Here is a 19,957-nt window from a genome sequence, read left to right on the forward strand (position 1 = left end):
GTTTCAGGGGATTCAATACCCTCTTCTGATCTCTGAGGACTACTGCACACACATGGTACAGAGATATACACTCAGGCATACACACATACACATGAAATAAATATTAAAAAAAGAAAGTTATCATGAAGAAAAAGCAAAGGTTCAATGCAGCGGAGGAAGGAAGGAGGAAAGGAAGAGGAAAGGTAAAAAAAGAAAAAAAGAAGCAAGGGAAGAAATAGGGAGAGAAATGCAAGTCTGACTAGATGTAAAATTTCTGCTTCAGAGGGTGTCCTTGGTCAAGAATATTTTGATCCAATTAAATTAACTTGATTCAGGAAGGACACATGAAGTCGTTCGCACAGAACACCAATTTTAAAAGAGGTTATCAGAGAAGATGCTGGCTCCTAGTTTAGCAGGCTGTTAGAACAGTTCCCACATAACTTCCCTGCCTCCATCCAGCTTTCCCAGACTATGAGCATGCTGTGTTAGTATGGAAACTTGTGACAGTTTATGAGCCAACATCAATACACTGTAATTAAAGCCCACATTTTACATTAGGGCTCACTCTTAGAGCCATACATTCCTGGTGGCTGGCAAACACTTAGCTAACGGTGTATCTCTGCCTGGACTGCATTAGCACTTCCAAGTCAAATGTCTACTCCCAAAACAGCACAGGAAAAACCATGACCAAAAACAACTTGGGAAGGAAAGGGTTGAATGGGCTAATGCTTCCAAATTACTAGACATCATTGAAGTAAGTCAGGACAGAAACTCAGAGGAGGAACCTGGAGGAAGGAGCTGATGCAGAAGCCACAGAGGAGTACTACTTATTGGCTTGCTCCTTGTGGCTTGGTCAGTCTGCTTTTTTATAGAACCCAGAATCGCCAGCCTAAAGGCCCTCTCAGCAATCAGCAATCAAAAGAGTGCACTGCAGGCTTGTCCACAAGCAATCAAATGGGGCATTCCCAATTGACGTTCCTTCTTCCAAAATGACTAGCTTGTGTCAAGTTAATAAACTAGCCAGCACACTGCCCAAGGTTCCAGTTTCTTCTCTATCCACCAGGCTATCACCACCACACAACACATTAGTTCAAAGAACCTATGTTTCTGTCTTGTTTTCTGTTGTATTTTTTAATAGTTACTCAAGGGTCTATATTGGGTCAAAATGTAGCTGATTTATTTCAAACCCCAAACTTTTGTAACAAGGTAAATGTAAGGGTAGGCTTATTTATCACCCACTCAACAGCTCACAGCAGACAATACCCAGAGCTACAGCTAAAATAGGAGCCTGTGATTGAAGAAAGCCCTGGTCATGTGATGACGAAAACAAAGTGCTCAGTGATGGAGACCTGTGGTAAGATGCTATTGCTTAGTGTTATGGAGTTTATGACCCCTGGAAAAGACATAGACTCAATCCAACTATAATAAAAAGAGTTATTGATAGGTACTAGCAGGACAACAGTCCTGAAGCCTAATCTCAGGCATGTCATGAAGAAGGGGTGTGGGAAGGGTTTGTAAAGGGGAAAACCATGAGATGACCTTCAATATCTGTGCAAGCAAGCAGTGACTAGTCTGTTGTGCCAAGTGAAATGGTTAAGGAAACAATCTTTGGGTGTATGCGTAAGCAAGTTACAAAAGAAGAAATAGCAGTTAGTCATACTGTAACAAGTAGATAGATGGTCATGGCTATACGTTTTTGGGGTGGGAGGTCACTGAGTCACGTTACTGGTACTTATCTTTCAGGGACTGGAATAAAAGGACAAATAGCTAGTTGGTAACAAATAGATGCCTGGTATACAAGGGGATTTCTTTAGCCACCACATTGAGTTTCCAAGTCAAAAATATTAATATGAGAACCTCAAGAGCCATGCCTACACCTAAGACAAAAGTTGGACCAAGGAGAACAAACAGTTAAAGTAGAACATGTGAGGACTTGGGGGAGAAAGATAGCAGGATCAGGCAAAAATATGTTAATTATCATTAAGTATTATTAAAAGAAAACAAAGTACTATTTCAAATTGTTAGCCATAACTATTTTTCTTAAGATTGTACCTTACAAATTATATCTGAACAATTAATAGCATTTCCCCAAGATTTTGGCAAGGACATTATTTTAATTCTTTTTGTTTTATAAAATATAAATAAGGTAAGCTAACAACATAAAATTTTCACATATAAAAATAAAAATGAGAAGTAAATAGTTCTCTTGGATGCTGAACTATAATGTATCTAAAACATTGCAGTACTAGCACCCAAATAAGCAGAAATGTTTCCCAAATTAACAGATATATGAGATAGTTGAACAAATTGAATGTCTTAAATAAATATAATAAAATTGATACCAGATGGAGAGATCCATTATGAAATATAAAATGAGTTCTAAAAGAAAACATGGGGAGCAGAGTTAGGCTTATCAAAGAAAAGGGAAAACCAAATACTGTCACAAACACAAATAACACAATAGAGATTTAAAAATTCAACTACTTAGAAATAAAAACTTTTTCAGAAAGTAACAGCATCCAAAGTCAGGAAGACAGGCAACAGATGGGGGGGGGGATATCTAAAAATGGTATCTGAGGATTTTACATGTACATATTCATTTGCTGATCCTGCTGGGGACGGAATGGCTTCTGACTCAGGTGAGGGAGGAACCACCTGCTCAGGGAGTATTACAGAGCCATGACCAGACTCCAACCCCATGTAGCAAGCATCAGTAGACCCAACATAGGCAGAGGGGCTGGTACTACACATTAGGAACCTCAACAGTATTAATCTCAGGCCTCATGAAAGCATTGTGGGCATAGCTGACCTCTTCAACACTGAAGGAGTAGAGGGATGAAGGAGTGGGGAGAGAGAAGGAAATTATGCAAACTTTGCTCTGGAATGTCAGAAAAGGCTCAAAGTAAAAGGGCCTGAGGGTGTATAGGGTATTCTGTGATCAACTGACCATATGAAGAACAAAGCTAAAACAAGCATCCAAGCAAAACCAAGCCACACCCAGCTACAAGGCCTCAACTCAGCAGCTCTCGGTGGCACAGCTCTGCAGAGAAACCAACTTTATCAGTCCAAACGTCACCATCCACCAAGTGAAGATGCTACTCAGACTTCCATTACCAGAAAACACACATAACCTGAAGCTGGACTGACAGGCTCAGGAAATTTCAAGTGAAGAAACAAAGCACAGTACAGGCTTCTTAGTGCAAGCCAGTGCACTAACTAAAGATAACACAGATTGCAAAAACTACAGGATTTGATGTGTATCTTAAGAATTAGAATCTTAGCTCAGAACATAAATTTGGAAAAGAAAATATACTATTTTTAAAAATGTAAGTAGTTAGGAACATTTTCTGCTTTTGGAGTTCAATCCCCATCATATACATCAAGTAGCTCATAAGCACCTGTAACTTCCCTCCAAGGGATCTAACGCCTTTGGCCTCCACAGGCACCTATACAGCCTCACTTGCACACATGCACACACACACACACAAACACACAAACACATACTGTAAAATAATAAAAGTAAATGTATTGAAAAGAAATGTTCCTATTAAAAATAAGAAGAATGTTTGAATTGTTTTAACACTATCAGAAGCCAGACATGGTAACACATATCTTTAATCTTTCAGCATTCAGGAGGCAGAGGCAAGAGGATCATAGCAAGTTTAAAGTCACCCTAATCTGTAACAAGTTCCAAGCTAGCCATGATTACAGAAGCACAGAGGAGATAAGAAAGGCTTCCTCGATGCTGTAAGAAGTCCAAGATTTGTTCTTCATGATCCCATTTAGAAGTCAACTTACTATGAAATACCCCCTACACACAAACACATTCTAAGAAGTCAAAATTCATTTTTTCTTGATAGCGAACAAGGTCACACTCATGACAAATAAACCCAAGAAAAGAAGTGTGAATAACCATTAAGCATGAGCAAACTATTGTCAGAACTAACATGATGAAATTTTATCATTCTAACTCCTCATCCCACCCTACCCCGAAGGCTATTCTGCAACCTTTTAAGTGATAGAATACAATTTCCTGAAAAGCTATCCAGGAAAACAAGCAGACGGGCATTGAGGTATTCCAGTGATTTCAGCCAACCTGTCTGATGCAGAAGACTGTAGGGCAAGCTTTAAGAAACAATTGGCTGCCGGGCAGTGGTGGCGCACGCCTGTAATCCCAGCACTTGGGAGGCAGAAGCAGGCGGATTTCTGAGTTTGAGGCCAGCCTGGTCTACAGAGTGAGTTCCAGGACAGCCAGGGCTATACAGAGAAACCCTGTCTTGAAAAAACCAAAAACCAAACAAACAAACAAAAAAACCAAAAAAACCAAAAAAAAAAAAAAAAAAAAAAAAAAAGAAAGAAAGAAACAATTGGCTAAAACAAGTGAGGCAGAAACAAATGCAAGAATGAAGCAAACCACAAGAGTAAGGTGTAGTAATACATGTAGCTGGCTACTGGAGACACTAAGCCAAGAAGATCACTAGAGCACAAGAGTTTGAGGCCAGCCTGGGCAACATAGCAAGACCTTGTTTCAGGGAGTAAGGTATGCAGTTACAAGTTGGCCTGAAAAAGACACTGGATGGTAACTCTATAGATAATGGCATGTATCCAACTCAACAGTCATATATATTTGTAACAATCATGTCCATTTGTAGAACAAAACACAAATGTTCTCTCATTACAGATTTCTCTCTGGATCTCATTGCAAGCTGCCACCCTCATCATGGCATAATAAGGTCCCTATCTTAATAAAAAAAATTATTTCCTGGACGGGCGCTGCCAGAGCCTTACAAATACAGAGGCAGATGTTAGCAATCAACCATTGGACTGGGTGTGGGGTCCCCATTGGAGGAGCTGGAGAGTGGTCCAGAGGAACTGAAGGGGTTTACATCCCCCTGGGAAGAACAATGATTTCAGCCACCCAGATGCCCCAAGACTCCCAGGGACTAAACTATCAACCAAGGGATACACATGGTTCCAGCCAAAAATGTAGCAGAGGAATGCCTTGTTGGGCATCAGTGGAAGGAGTGGTCCTTGGTCAGGTGAAGGCTCAATAGATGCCCCAATAAAGGGGCATGAAGGAGGGGAAGGTGGGAGTGGGTTGGGGGATGCATATACATGGAAGCAGGGGGTGGGAGGAGGGGTTGGGAGTCTTTGGGGAGGGGGAAATCGGAAAAGGTTTTACCATTGGCAATGTAAATGAATATGATATTCAATAAATAAAAAATTATTTCCCAGTTAATTATATAACTAGAATCACTTAGTTAGAAAACTATTATTTTAATCAAAACAAATAAATATCCAAAAGGTAAAAATATAAGGATATTCACACGAACAGAATATGAGCTAAGAAATATAATTTCAAAGGGAATGGCCAACTACTATTAATAATAAATGCTATGAATATTTATCATATTGGCCTCAAAATACAGCAAACTTCTGCTACGGCAAGTGAGAACCAATTAGTTATTTAATAGGTGTATTTTTACTCTAACAGTAATTTTTTCATATAACTGACATAGATTAAGACTTTGGTGATAACTGTATTTGATTTGCACACTCAACTGCCACCTCCCTCGCATCTGATGCACATCCTATGACTGGTGAGGGTCTAGGTGCCAGAGGAGCACTTCCATGTGTCATTTAGAAAGGGGGTGATAAGTGAGACAAAGGCCATGTGCACAGGACAGGAAAGGGCACAGATTTACGTGTCTAATGTACTTCCTAAAGCCATGTGCTTAGAGCCAGTACTCAGTTACTGGGAGGAGCTAACAAGAGAGAAGAGATTTGATCTCTCAGACACTGGACCACCAAACAGGCAGCATACACCAGCTGATATGAGGCCCCGAACACATATACAGCAGAGGACTGCCGGGTCTGTGTTCAGAGATGATACACCTAACCCTCAAGAGAATGGAGGCCCAGAGGAAGTTTAGAGTTCAGGTCAGGTAGGGGGATTGGGGGTGGAGACATCCTTGTGGAGACAGGGGGTGGGGAGGAGATATGGAATGTGGAAAAGTCGGAGGGTGGTGGGTGAAGGATAAAATCTGGAGTGTAAAAATAAAATAATTAATTAGTTTAAAAAAAAAAAACAAAAAGTAAGAATACAGGAGAAATATCAACACCCAAAACCCAAAAACTGAGCTCTAGAGACATAAGCACAAGATGCAGCACCATTTCTTTCTCACACACATGTGCATTCCAGGCACAAAGTAACACCACAGATGTACTTTGTTCCTCTAGTAGCATGGAGTAGTTGAAAAGCACGGCCATAAACATAAGAGGCCATTACAGGTCAGAGCACAGATAAACCACCTCCACAGGGAATAGAGGCCACAAAGGAGCACACCCTGAAGATCAGAGTGATCTTAGAAACAGCCCCTTGCTGGACTGCAAACTAGCTTAGCGTCCCTCAGAAGCCCAAGAAATTTCACTTTCAACTGGGATCTTTTAGTGCTGCAAAATACACATGAGCACCGGAAAACAACGGCAAATCTCTATGGGAAAGAATCCATCATCCAAGACTTCATGCACCACCAAAGAAAATAAAGAAATAAAGAAATATTAGACCCTAAATAAATATTAGGGTTAGAGAGATGGCCCAGAAGTCAAAAGGAATTTCTGCTCTTTCAGAAGAACTGGGTTCAATTCCCAATGCCCACATCATGACTCACAAATATCTGTAACTCCAGTTCCAGGGGATCCAACACCATGCATGCACATAGAACACATACATACATGCACATGTGAAACATTCATATATACAAAATTAAGTAAGCAAAAATACTTTTAAAAGTAACATGCAGTCAAAGATAAAAAGGCATTAAAATATCTAAGTACCACCATTTCAACAGTATCAACGAGAACACTCACAGGGGTTCAGAAATGAAAAATGTCACATATGCCTAAGACAACTAAGTTGACTGTGTTTAAAGAAATAAAAGAAAAAATGAAATTGTTAGATAGGAGATGCAAAAAGATAGCAAGCACTGAACAGAATTTTTAAAGAATCAAATAGAAAGTCTAGCTTGAAATATAAACAAGTAAAAGTATAAAGTCATGAGCGAATGATGCATTAAGAACACCATGAGGCCAAAGAATTATCAAAAAAAAAAAGGGGGCATGTAATGAAATTACCTAAATCGAAAATTTTAGAAGGAAGAGATAAAGCTAGAAATAGCAATCAATAATTTTCAAAACTGCAGGAAGGCACTAAACCACACAAGCAAGGAGTCCCATGAATTACATGGACATGTACACACATCAGTGAAGAAAACTAAAAAAAAAATTCAGTTGTTTAAAGGATATCTTAATTTTTTAAAGAGGTATTAGAAAGAAGGGTCAGCAGGAAAGAGGTTTGATCCTGAAACCTATTAAAGGTGGAAAGAGAAGAAGCAATATAAATTGACCTTCTGGCCCCACATGGCACATGCAGCCCTCACAGGAACACATCATCAGTACATGCAAATGCAATACACTTGCAAACATTTTAAGTCATTTAAAAAACAAATTCTTTACTACTGTCAGAATTGTAAAAAGTCGGTATCTACACATAAGCGGAAATAGAATTTTGAAAGTCCCCCCAGAAGTAGGCAAGTGTAACATGATAAATTTGAAAGTTGGAGGAGAAAACATGAGGGATTAAAGGAAGAAAACAGAATGAGGAAATGGCATTAAAAAACTCTTATATATGCATATATGTATATAAATGTGTATGTGTGTATGTATATATGTGTGTATATGTATACACATACATGTATAATATGTGTGTGCATAAGTATACACACACACATACACACATATATATAACTCCCTGTACATAATGTGTGTGTATGTGGATACTCCCCACGTGTGTGTGTATGTGTATATGTGTATATATGTATATTCATACGTTTCTGCATATATATGTGTGTGAGTATATATGCATAAGTATATGTGTATATGCATAAATACACACACACACACACACACACAATTTAAATAAGGGAGGGAAAAAGGAAGAAGGAAGAAAATAAAGTCACCTGTTGCAGCACTGGTGACCTCTGAGATCATAGCTAGAACTTGGGAAGTCACAAACCTGGGTGGCCACTGAACTTTTCCTAACTGGGGCAAAGGTGGCAGTTCCTCAGAAACTTAGAAGTCACTGCAGTTTTAGGAGTTACTCCCACAAGTTCACATTAGGTCTCCTTCCTCTACCCCTTTAGAAGACACGTAAGAACTTGTCTCTTTCTAACTATAACCAAGTTCTCAGACCAGCACACAAATTCTGACAAATACAGCTCATCCTCAAAAGGTCAAGCAAACCACACAGAGTGTTATCAGATATTAAGAATATTAACAGTGTAGGAGGCTAAACATTGGCCTTCAAGTTGGCAGGCTATGGATGGGGCTGGACAGATGGCTCAGCAACTAAGAACCCTGCCTGCTCTTCCAGAGGACCCAGGTTTGATTTTCAGCACCCATTTGGCAGCTCAGAACTGTCTATAACTCCAGTCCTAGGGGATCTGACTCCCTCTTCCTACTTCTAAGGTACGGTACTGCATATGGCGCACATACACACATGCAGGCAAAATGCCCATACATATAAAACTTAAGTTATATATAATTTAGATGCATATAAAACTTAAAATTGAATAAATAATTAATAAAATTTTAGTAATAATTAATAAATAAATAAAATTAAATAAAAATAAATGAGAAATTAAATTAGTAGGCTTCTAAATTCTCCTTACCAGGTGTATCAATAAAGAAAAATATTTGCACTTTTGGTGCTGATTTTTAAATTTTGTTATAAAACAAAATAAGAAAAAGAATGCATGAGGAGGAGCACAGAGGCATAGAAAGGACTAAAACCACATGGTGTTACCTGGAGTCTTGTATTCATCTCCAAGAAGTAAAAATTCTTCTGAGAGTCCACAAGAAATTCCACAGTTCCAGCAGAAGAATACTTCACAGCTTTAGCCAAAGCCACAGCCTGCTCTCCCATTGCTCGGCGAGTCTCAGGATCCAGAAAAATGCTACAAATATACACGGTACTCAGCAGCAAAGCCTCAGGTGATATTTTATAGTGTACATAAAACTGCTACATAGATTCATCTGAATCAGTTCAGGAACTGGTCATGTTTCATGGCACACACTGTGTCATGTGCAACATGCTTCACCAAGCCAAAGTCACATTTTACGGAACATTTCATCTTTTCACATTACCCTACAACTTCATATCTAAAATACACAAGTAACTTTTACTTAGTAAAACTGAACATATATACTGGGAGTTGCTTAAAGCTAAAACACAAATAACCTAATGGAAACTGACATACACAACCTTCACTCTTCATAGATTCCTTGTGTGCAAATTGGCTCCTTGATTGAACTTATGTACTCTTAAAAATGCAGCACATTTATGCACACATGAACAAGCAGAGGGAAGAGAACTGTCAAAAGCTGAGGATTAACACATGAAGCACTGTCTTCCTATTACGGTTTATATTCAGCCATTGTCATCTCCAAGGACTGAGGGAGAGGAGAGCAGCGATGTTTGAGAGACTCTTGACTTTTGTGCTCAAGTCCCTCTGGTCTCCTAAGAGCATAATGGCTGTGAAAGGTCTTCTGGAGAAAGCCTACATGAGAGGGAAGCCTAGACAGTCTTGCACTGCAATTGAATAAGGAGTTGTTCAATTGGGACATACAGAAAACAAAGTTCTACACTGATCAGGTGCATAAGTCATATTTACATGTAATGTGAAAATGTTATAGCCTGAGGCTCAGAGGTGCCCAAACACTCTATTTCCCCAAGGCAAGTAGTTCAGAATTTGCTAATTCAGTGTTCACAATGCCTTTGTGGAACATAGGAAATGCATCTAATAAACCTCTAAAGCCTGTTTCAAAATCACTCTCTCACAGGCAGGTCAAACTAAAATGTTTTCATCAAAACTTTAAATGGTTTGAGTACAAGGAGACAAGGATGGATCAATTCCCATTCTTCTGCATGCTGACCTCCAGTTGAACCAGCACCATTTGTTGAAAAGGCTATCTTTTTTCCATTGGATGTTTTCAGTCCCTTTGTCGAGGATCAAGTGACCATAGGTGTGTGGGTTCATTTCTGGATCTTCAATCCTGTTCCATTGATCTGCCTGCCTGTCACTGTACCAATACCATGCAGTTTTTAACACTATTGCTCTGTAGTATTGCTTGTGGTCAGGGATACTGATTCCCCCAGAATTTCTTTTGTTGCTGAGAATAGTTTTAGCTATCCTAGGTTTTTTGTTATTCCAGATGAATTTGTTAATTGCTCTTTCTAACTCTGTGAAGAACTGAGTTGGGATTTTGATGGGTATTACATTGAATCTGTATATTGCTTTTGGCAAAATGGCCATTTTAACTATATTGATCCTGCCGATCCATGAGCATGGGAGGTTTTCCCATTTTTTGAGGTCTTCTTCCATTTCCTTCTTCAGAGTCTTGAAGTTCTTGTCATAAAGATCTTTCACATGTTTGGTAAGAGTCACCCCAAGATACTTTATACTGTTTGTGGCTATTGTGAAGGGGGTCATTTCCCTAATTTCTTTCTCAGCCTGCTTATCCTTTGAGTATAGGAAGGCCACTGATTTGCTTGTGTTGATTTTATAACCTGCCACTTTGCTGAAGTTGTTTATCAGCTGTAGGAGTTCTCTAGTGGAGTTTTTTGGGTCACTTAGGTAGACTATCATGTCATCTGCAAATAATGATAGTTTGACTTCTTCCTTTCCAATTTGTATCCCTTTGACCTCCTTATGTTGTCGAATTGCCCGAGCTAGTACCTCAAGTACAATATTGAAAAGATAAGGAGAGAGGGGGCAGCCCTGTCTAGTCCCTGATTTCAGTGGGATTGCTTCAAGTTTCTCTCCATTTAGTTTGATGCTGGCTACTGGTTTGCTGGATATTGCTTTTACTATGTTTAGGTATGGGCCTTGAATTCCTGTTCTTTCCAAGACTTTAAGCATAAAAGGATGCTGAATTTTGTCAAATGCTTTTTCAGCATCCAATGAAATGACCATGTGGTTTTGTTCTTTGAGTTTGTTTATGTAGTGGATTGCATCGATGGATTTCCGTATATTGAACCAACCCTGCATTCCCGGGATAAAGCCTACTTGATCATGGTGGATGATCGTTTTGATGTGTTCTTGGATTCGGTTGGCAAGAATTTTATTGAGTATTTTTGCATCGATGTTCATAAGGGAAATTGGTCTGAAGTTCTCTTTCTTTGTTCGATCTTTGTGTGGTTTTGGTATCAGCGTAATTGTGGCTTCGTAGAAGGAATTGGGTAGTGTTCCTTCTGTTTCTATTTTGTGGAATAGTTTGAAGAGTATTGGTGTTAAGTCTTCTTTGAAGGTCTGATAGAATTCTGCACTGAAACCATGTGGTCCTGTGCTTTTTTTGGTTGGAAGACTTTCTATGACTCCTTCTATTTCTTTAGGTGTTATGGGACTGTTTAGATGATCTATTTGGTCCTGATTTAATTTTGGTATTTGGTATCTGTCAAAGAAATTGTCCATTTCCTCCAGATTCTCCAGTTGTGTTGAGTATAGGCTCTTGTAGTAGGATCTGATGATTTTTTGGATTTCCTCAGTTTCCATTGTTATATCTCCCTTTTCATTTCTAAGTTTGTTAATTTGGATACTTTCTCTGTACCCTTTGGTCAGTCTGGCTAAGGGTTTATCTATCTTGTACTAAGCTCAAATCCAAATGGATCAAGAACGTCCACATAAAGCCAGACACTCTGAAGCTAATAGAAAAGAAACTGGGGAAGACCCTTGAGGACATCGGTACAGGGAGAAAGTTTCTGAACAGAACACCAATAGCGTATGCTCTAAGAGCAAGAATTGACAAATGGGACCTCATAAAATTACAAAGTTTCTGTAAGGCAAAGGACACCATCAAAAGGACAAATCAGCAACCAACAAATTGGAAAAGATCTTCACCAATCCTACATCAGATAGAGGGCTAATATCCAATATATATAAAGAACTCAAGAAGTTAGACTCCAGAAAACCAAACAACCCTATTAAAAAATGGGGTACAGAGTTAAACAAAGAATTCTCACCTGAAGAACTTCGGATGGCGGAGAAGCATCTTAAAAAATGCTCAACTCCATTAGTCATTAGGGAAATGCAAATCAAAACAACCCTGAGATCTCACCTTACACCAGTCAGAATGGCTAAGATTAAAAATTCAGGAGACAGCAGGTGTTGGAGAGGATGTGGAGAAAGAGGAACACTCCTTCACTGCTGGTGGGGTTGCAAATTGGTACAACCACTCTGGAAATCAGTCTGGCGGTTCCTCCAAAAACTGGGCACCTCACTTCCAGAAGATCCTGCTATACCACTCCTGGGCATATACCCAGAGGATTCCCCACCATGTAATAAGGATACATGCTCTACTATGTTCATAGCAGCCCTATTTATAATTGCCAAATCCTGGAAAGAACCCAGGTATCCCTCAACAGAAGAGTGGATGCAAAAAATGTGGTATATCTACACAATGGAGTACTATTCAGCCATTAGAAACAATGAATTCATGAAATTGTTAAGCAAATGGATGGAGCTAGAGAACATCATACTAAGTGAGGTAACCCAGACTCAAAAGGTGAATCATGGTATGCACTCACTAATAAGTGGATATTAACCTAGAAAACTGGAATACCCAAAACATAATCCACACATCAAATGAGGTACAAGAAGAAAGGAGGAGTGGCCCCTTGTTCTGGAAAGACTCAGTGAAGCAGTATTCAGCAAAACCAGAACAGGGAAGTGGGAAGGGGTGGGTGGGAGGACAGGGGGAGAGAAGGGGGCTTATGGGACTTTTGGGGAGTGAGGAGCTAGAAAAGGGGAAATCATTTGAAATGTAAATAAAAAATATATCGAATATATATACATATATATATCGATATATATGTAAATGAATGAGGGGATGTACACCAGACAACCATTATTTTCTGGTAGTTATTCTACATAAGAAAGGCTCTGAAAAAAATTAGTACTAACTCCATTTCTATTTGCAGGCTGGTGTTTTCCTCCTATAAGATCTGTCAAACAGGCTGTACAATATTCATGGTGAGATGGTATACTGAAACTGTATGTGTGCTTCTTCATCCAGAATGACATCTAGAAAGAGCCACTCCTGATAGACCTGTGTCTCATGCCCACTCTTCTACAGACTCACTGGTCTCTGTTGCACAAGACCTCCTTAACAGCCTATCAGTATTCAATTAGTAGTTAGTCAGTGCTCAAAACTTTCCTAATTTCCTTGGAAATATCAGTAGAAAGACTAGTTTTCTTAGAATTAAGATCCATATAAGGAGTCCAGGCTCTGCATTTGGCTGCTTTAGCTTTACTTTGCTTTGTCTGTTTTGCTTTTGTTTTATTTTTTGTTTTGTTTTGTTTTTGCATTCTAAGATACTTTTCATCTGCTGTCCCTTCCTGGTTTTAGGCCAAAAATTTGGCCACTTTCCTATCTCATTCCTTAAGTTGTAGCAAGCAACCCTGTGATCTCTTTTACCGCTAGGATTACATTTCAATTCCATATTAAATTGATAGTTTCGAGCCGTCAACAGTCATTTAGATTGCCATAGGGACAGAGCTAAGCAGACAAACAGGAGATGTACTTTCTAGTCACCCTTCAGGTGATGTTGATTACTGGATGGCTTCAGGTGTTAAGATTTTTTTTATTATATATATAGTTCTGCAGTATCCTAAGCCATATAGGTATAGAGAAATCTGGGAAACAACAGCCGGATAAAGCTAATGCAGGTAAAATAAGGAGAGCGTACAAACACAGAGGCTTCTAGCAGTTAAGTAGACTCCATTTTGTTCTTTATGGTCTTATCCACTTCTATACTGTGACCCTTGCAGAGCAGCAGTACAATTGCTAGGCCTTCTGCTGGTAATGCAGTCACGGGACAAGGTGATTCAGACCTCCCCCAGCACTAAGTAACAGCAGAGTCAAAGGATTAAGACACCATGTCTTAAGACCACCACATTACCCCTTGTTTTTAACCATGGTGTCTAAACTAGGGAATAAATTTACCCTGTGATTAAAATTTTACCCATGGTCATATATATTCTTTTGAGAATGTACACATATTAAGACATGTTGGCTTTACAATTCACAGTATTATTGGATATTTATTTCAGTGCTTGGCATTTCAAAATGACTACATATACTCAACTGGGTTTTGTTTTTGTTTTTCAGTTTCGGGGGTGAGTTGCCTGATTTTGATTTTTGGAAGAAGGTCTTTCAATGTAGCCTTTAGCAGCCTGATACTCACTATAGCACAGGTGGGCTTGAATTCATGGTGATCTTCCTGCCTTAGCCTCTGAGATACTAAGTTGTGAGCATACTTCACCACGCCTGGCACTAGTTGGGCTTCTTTTTTGTTTTTGTTTTTTTAAGACAATAGTTTCACTATGTTGCTCTACCTGACCTAGAACTCTCTATGTAAATCAGGCTGACTTCAAATTTAGAGATCCACCTGCCTTTGCCTCTCTACTGAATAGCAAGTACCTACTGAATAGAAATGAATTCTCATGAAGGGCCTCACAAACCCACTGCAGCGGCTGGGAACCACCAGAGCAGCTCAAATGAATCAAGGACTGCTCAAGAACTCTATCCAGGAATCCTTTCTCAGTAGGAAAACCCAGGACCAACTTTGTTAACATTTCTCTAACATAAGTAGCACATCTATTCTAGGCGTCCTGAGAACTGACAGGCTCTGCACAACCCCCAAACCTAAACAAGTCACAACTGTCTAACTCTCTCACCTACTAAAAATCTACTTCCTGAAAATCTACTTCTCACTTTTATGCACTAAAATACTGAGAGACCTCAAGTAACAGATTCTTAACCATTATTATAGAAACATCTATTGGTAAAATTTATATTAAGGTAATGTTAACAAAATGTTTTAATGTAAAAGATGATTAAAATCAGGTAGTTTTATGGGTGCTCTCTGGGACAACACTTACCTTGGTGCCTCCTCTACCACCTTCTGGTTTCTTCTCTGGATGGAGCACTCCCTCTCATTGAGCCACAGAGCATTTCCATGTTTATCACCTAAAATCTAAGAGTGATGTCATTTGAGAACACTAGCAGTGAGGGTTGACAGCTGACACTCCACAGCTCACACACCCCCAGCTAACTGACAACATCCCCCGGAGCTGACAATACCCCCCAGCTAACAGCACTCCCCACCTCACAACACCCCCCAGCTCACAACACCCCCCAGCTCACAACATCCCCCCAGCTCACAACACCCCCCAGCTCACAATACCCCCCAGCTCACAACACCCCATGTAACCTCCCTTGCTGTTTAATATCCAGACTTCAGAGAATACATAGCTTTCAAAACATATAGTGAGTTAATATTAACAAAAGTAAAGTATATTTACAACTCTAGAATATAGTAAAATATTCTGTAAGGCAAAGGACACTGTCAAAAGGACAAAACATCAAGCAACAGATTGGGAAAGGATCTTCACAAGCCCTAAATCTGACAGAGGCCTAATATCTAATATCTACAAAGAACTCAAGAAGTTAGACCCCAGAGAACCAAATAACCCTATTAAAAAGTGGGGTACAGAGCTAAACAAAGAATTTTCACATGAAACACTTCGGAGGGCTGAGAAGCACCTTAAGAAATGTTCAACATCATTAATCATTAGGGAAATGCAAATCAAAACAACCCTGAGATTTCACCTCAAACCAGACAGAATGGCTAAGGTTAAAAACTCAGGAGACAACTTCCAGCGGCGGCGGCGGCAGTGCAGCAGTGGCTGGTCCAGCTGAAGGGCCATCAGCAGTGAAACCAAGGCGACACAAGGTCCAGTTAGGCCCTGCGCCCACGACCACTGACCTTCGCTGACCAGCCGGGCGGCAAGCAGCTGCAGTTCTGTGGCGCCTTTCCTGCACGGAAGCCACTTCAGAACTCGGCCTCCCACCAGTCAGGAGAGGTGCATCCATCTTGGTTTCGGACTCCAGGGATCGGACAGACTGAGGTACACAAACATAATCTGAGGCCAACACCGCGGTGGTCTGATCCCAACGAGCGTTGGCCTGCACCCAGGCCCTAGGCTGGTCGGGGGGCCATCGGGGTTCCAACCCAGCCAGGAGGTTTTTTGCCCAGGCCTGCGCTTGCGCCGCCATTTTGCCTGCAGGACAACAGAGAGCTCTGGCAGGCAGACCTGTAACAGGCATAGCCTGAGGCTAACAAAGCGGGGGTCTAGGCCCCAAAAGGCACAGGACTGACCCCAAGAACTGGGCGGCTTGGTGGGCCATCTGTGAGTCAACCCGCCCAGTAGGTTGTTAGCACAGCAGACTCTCCCAGCGCTTTCAGGGAGCGCGGGCACGCACGCCCACCATCCTAGTCACCTGGCGGACCCAATTAACAGTCATAGCCCTAGGGGAACTTTGCTTGGACCTTGGCCTCCCAGGCTTTTGCCTGGACTCAGGGACTGGGCGGCCAGGCTAACCTTGTGTGCGCCAGCCAGGTTGGCGGATCGGCTGCGGAGTGAGCGGAACACAGGGGAGGTCACAGCAGCATACACCGTCGGCACTCCTTGGGGGTGCACACGGGCTCCATCTGGTCCACAGACACAATCTGGGGCAAGGCCTCAGGCGGAAGCCCTCAACTCTACTCTCTCTGCTTCCGGATCCAGATCAGCCTGGGCGGGAGCACCACATCTCCAAGTCCTGCAAGAGGCTAGCTGGGCTTCCGGGCGGCCAGCTGGGAGAAGTCAGTGTGCTCCAGTGAATCCAGCGGGCCCCAGCGGGAGCCTTCGGGTGCCTGCTTTGGGATCTGAACAGCCTGGGCAGCAGCACCCTGTCTACAAGCAGTTCAGGAGGTAAGCTGTGCACCAGAGGCCAACTGGGAAGGGGCAGCTTGCACTGGTGAGTCCAGCACTGACAAGACAAACTAACACCAGTGAGAACTAGATGGCAAAAGGCAAACGCAGGAACGTCACTAACAGAAATCAAGGCAATATGGCAACATCTGAACCCAATTCTCCTCTACCAACATGTCCTGGATACCCCATCACACCAGTAAAACAAGATTTGGATTTAAAATCACTGGTCATGATGCTGGTACAGGAACACATGAAGGACATACTTAAAGAAATTCAGGAGAAAATGGATCAAAAGTTAGAAGCCCTTGCAAGGGAAACACAAAAATCATTGAAAGAAATCAAGGAAAATACAAAAGCCAACAAGGAGGAAATGCAAAAAACACTTAAAGAAATACAGGAGAACTTTGGTCAACAGGCTGAGGTCATGAAAGACGAAACACAAAAATCTCTTAAAGAAATACAGGAGAACTTTGGTCAACAGGCTGAGGTCATGAAAGAGGAAACACAAAAATCTCTTAAAGAATTACAGGAAAGCACAAACAAGCAAGTGAAGGAGCTAAGCAAAACCATCCAGGATCTAAAATCAGAAGTAGAAACAACTAAGAAAACTCAAAAGGAGACAACTTTGGAGATAGAAAGTCTTGGGAAGAAATCAGGGGACAGAGATACAAATATCAACAACAGAATACAAGAGATAGAAGAAAGAATCTCAGATGCTGAAGATTCCATAGAAATCATGGACTCAACAGTTAAAGAAAATGCAAAATGCAAAAAGCTTGTAACCCAAAATATCCAGGAAATCCAAGACACAATGAGAAGACCAAACCTAAGGATTATAGGCATAGATGAGAGTGAAGATTTACAACTTAAAGGGCCAGCAAATATCTTCAATAAAATTATGGAAGAAAACTTCCCTAACCTAAAGAGAGAGATGCCCATGAATATACAAGAAGCCTACAGAACTCCAAACAGACTGGACCAGAACAGAAATACTTCCCGTCACATAATAATCAAAACACCAAATGTTCTAAACAAAGAAAGAATATTAAAGGCAGTAAGAAAAAGGCCAAATAACATATAAAGGAAGACCTATCAGAATCACAGCAGACTTGTACTATTTTGTTTTCCCATTTTTTGAGGTCTTCTTCCATTTCACAGCAGACTTTTCACCTGAGACTATGAAGGCTAGAAGGTCCTGGGCAGATCTCATGCAGACTCTAAGAGAACACAAATGCCAACCAAAACTACTATATCCAGCAAAACTCTCAATCACCATAGATGGAGAAACTAAGATATTTCATGACAAAACCAAGTTTACCCAATATCTATCCACAAACCCAGCCCTAAAAAGGATAATAGGAGGACAACGCCAATACAAGGAGGGAAACTTCACCCTGGAAAAAGCAAGATAGTAACCTTTCATCAAACCCAAAAGAAGTTAAGCATTCAAATTTAAAAAATAACGTCAAAAATGATAGGAAGTAACAATCACTATTCCTTAATATCTCTTAACATCAATGGACTTAATGCCCCAATAAAAAGACACAGGCTAACTGAATGGATACATAAACAGGACCCTACATTTTGCTGCTTACAGGAAACACACCTCAGGGTCAAAGACAAACACTACCTTAGAGTAAAAGGCTGGAAGACAATTTTACAAGCAAATGGTCTCAGGAAACAAGCTGGAGTAGCCATTTTAATATCAGATAAAATTGACTTTCAACCTAAAGTCATCAAAAGAGACCCTGAGGGACACTTCTTGCTGGTCAAAGGAAAAATACAAAAAGAAGAACTATCAATCCTGAACATCTATGCCCCAAATGCAAGGGCACCCTCTTTCGTAAAAGAAACTTTATTAAAACTAAAAGCACACATTGCACCTAACACAATAATTGTGGGTGACTTCAACACTGGACTTTCCTTAATGGACGATCAGGAAAACAGAAACTAAACAGGGACACAATGAAACTAATTGAAGCTTTGGACCAATTAGATTTAACAGATATATATAGAACATTCTATCCTAAAACAAAAGAATATACCTTTTTCTCAGCACCTCATGGTACCTTCTCCAAAATCGACCATATAATTGGTCACAAGACAGACCTCAACAAATATAAGAAGATAGAACTAATCCCATGCCTCCTATCTGATCACTATGGAGTAAAAGTGGTCTTCAATAGCAACAGAAACAACAGAAAACTCACATACACTTGGAAACTAAACAATACTCTACTCAATGATACCTTGGTCAAGGAAGAAATAAAGAAAGAAATTAAAGACTTTTTAGAACACAATGAAAATGAAAACACAACATACCCAAATCTATGGGACACAATGAAAGCAGTGCTAAGAGGAAAACTCATAGCCCTGAGTGCCTCCAAAAAGAAAATGGAGAGAGCATACATTACCAGCTTAATGACACACCTGAAAGCCCTAGAACAAAAAGAAGCTATTTCACCCAGGAGGAGTAGAAGGCAGGAAATCATCAAACTCAGGGCCGAAATCAATCAAGTAGAAACAAAGAGAACCATACAAAAAATCAACAAAACCAGGAGCTGGTTCTTTGAGAAAATCAACAAGATAGATAAACCCTTAGCCAGACTGACCAAAGGGCACAGAGAAAGTATCCAAATTAACAAACTTAGAATTGAAAAGGGAGATATAACAACGGAAACTGAGGAAATCCAAAAAATCATCAGATCCTACTACAAGAGCCTGTACTCAACACAACTGGAGAATCTGGAGGAAATGGACAATTTCCTTGACAGATACCAAATACCAAAATTAAATCAGGACCAACTAGACCATCTAAACAGTCCCATAATGCCTAAAGAAATAGAAGGAGTCATAGAAAGTCTTCCAACCAAAAAAAGCACAGGACCAGATGGCTTCAGTGCAGAATTTTACCAGACCTTCAAAGAAGAGTTAACACCAATACTCTTCAAACTATTCCACAAAATAGAAACAGAAGGAACTCTACCCAATTCCTTCTACCAAGCCACAATTATGCTGATACCAAAGCCACAAAAAGATCGAACAAAGAAAGAGAACTTCAGACCAATTTCCCTTATGAACATCGATGCAAAAATACTCAA

At 40.4% G+C, this 19,957-nt stretch overlaps 1 protein-coding gene across 2 annotated transcripts in view; it reads right to left on the reverse strand.

The window, feature by feature from the left end:
• Window positions 1–19,957, reverse strand: part of Pcca (propionyl-CoA carboxylase subunit alpha) — a 774,935-nt gene that overhangs the window by 222,593 nt on the left and 532,385 nt on the right. The window contains exons 11-12 of one of the 2 annotated variants that reach the window (XM_052190574.1): window positions 14,979–15,073; window positions 8,843–8,993 (exon numbers count right to left, since the gene is read on the reverse strand). In XM_052190574.1, coding sequence (XP_052046534.1) covers window positions 8,843–8,993; window positions 14,979–15,073 — 246 coding nt within the window. The remainder of the gene's footprint in view (window positions 1–8,842; window positions 8,994–14,978; window positions 15,074–19,957) is intronic. The other variant, XM_052190575.1, reaches the window with a different exon arrangement.

Source organism: Apodemus sylvaticus, chromosome 8, assembly GCF_947179515.1.
Source record: "Apodemus sylvaticus chromosome 8, mApoSyl1.1, whole genome shotgun sequence".
NCBI lineage: Eukaryota > Metazoa > Chordata > Mammalia > Rodentia > Muridae > Apodemus > Apodemus sylvaticus.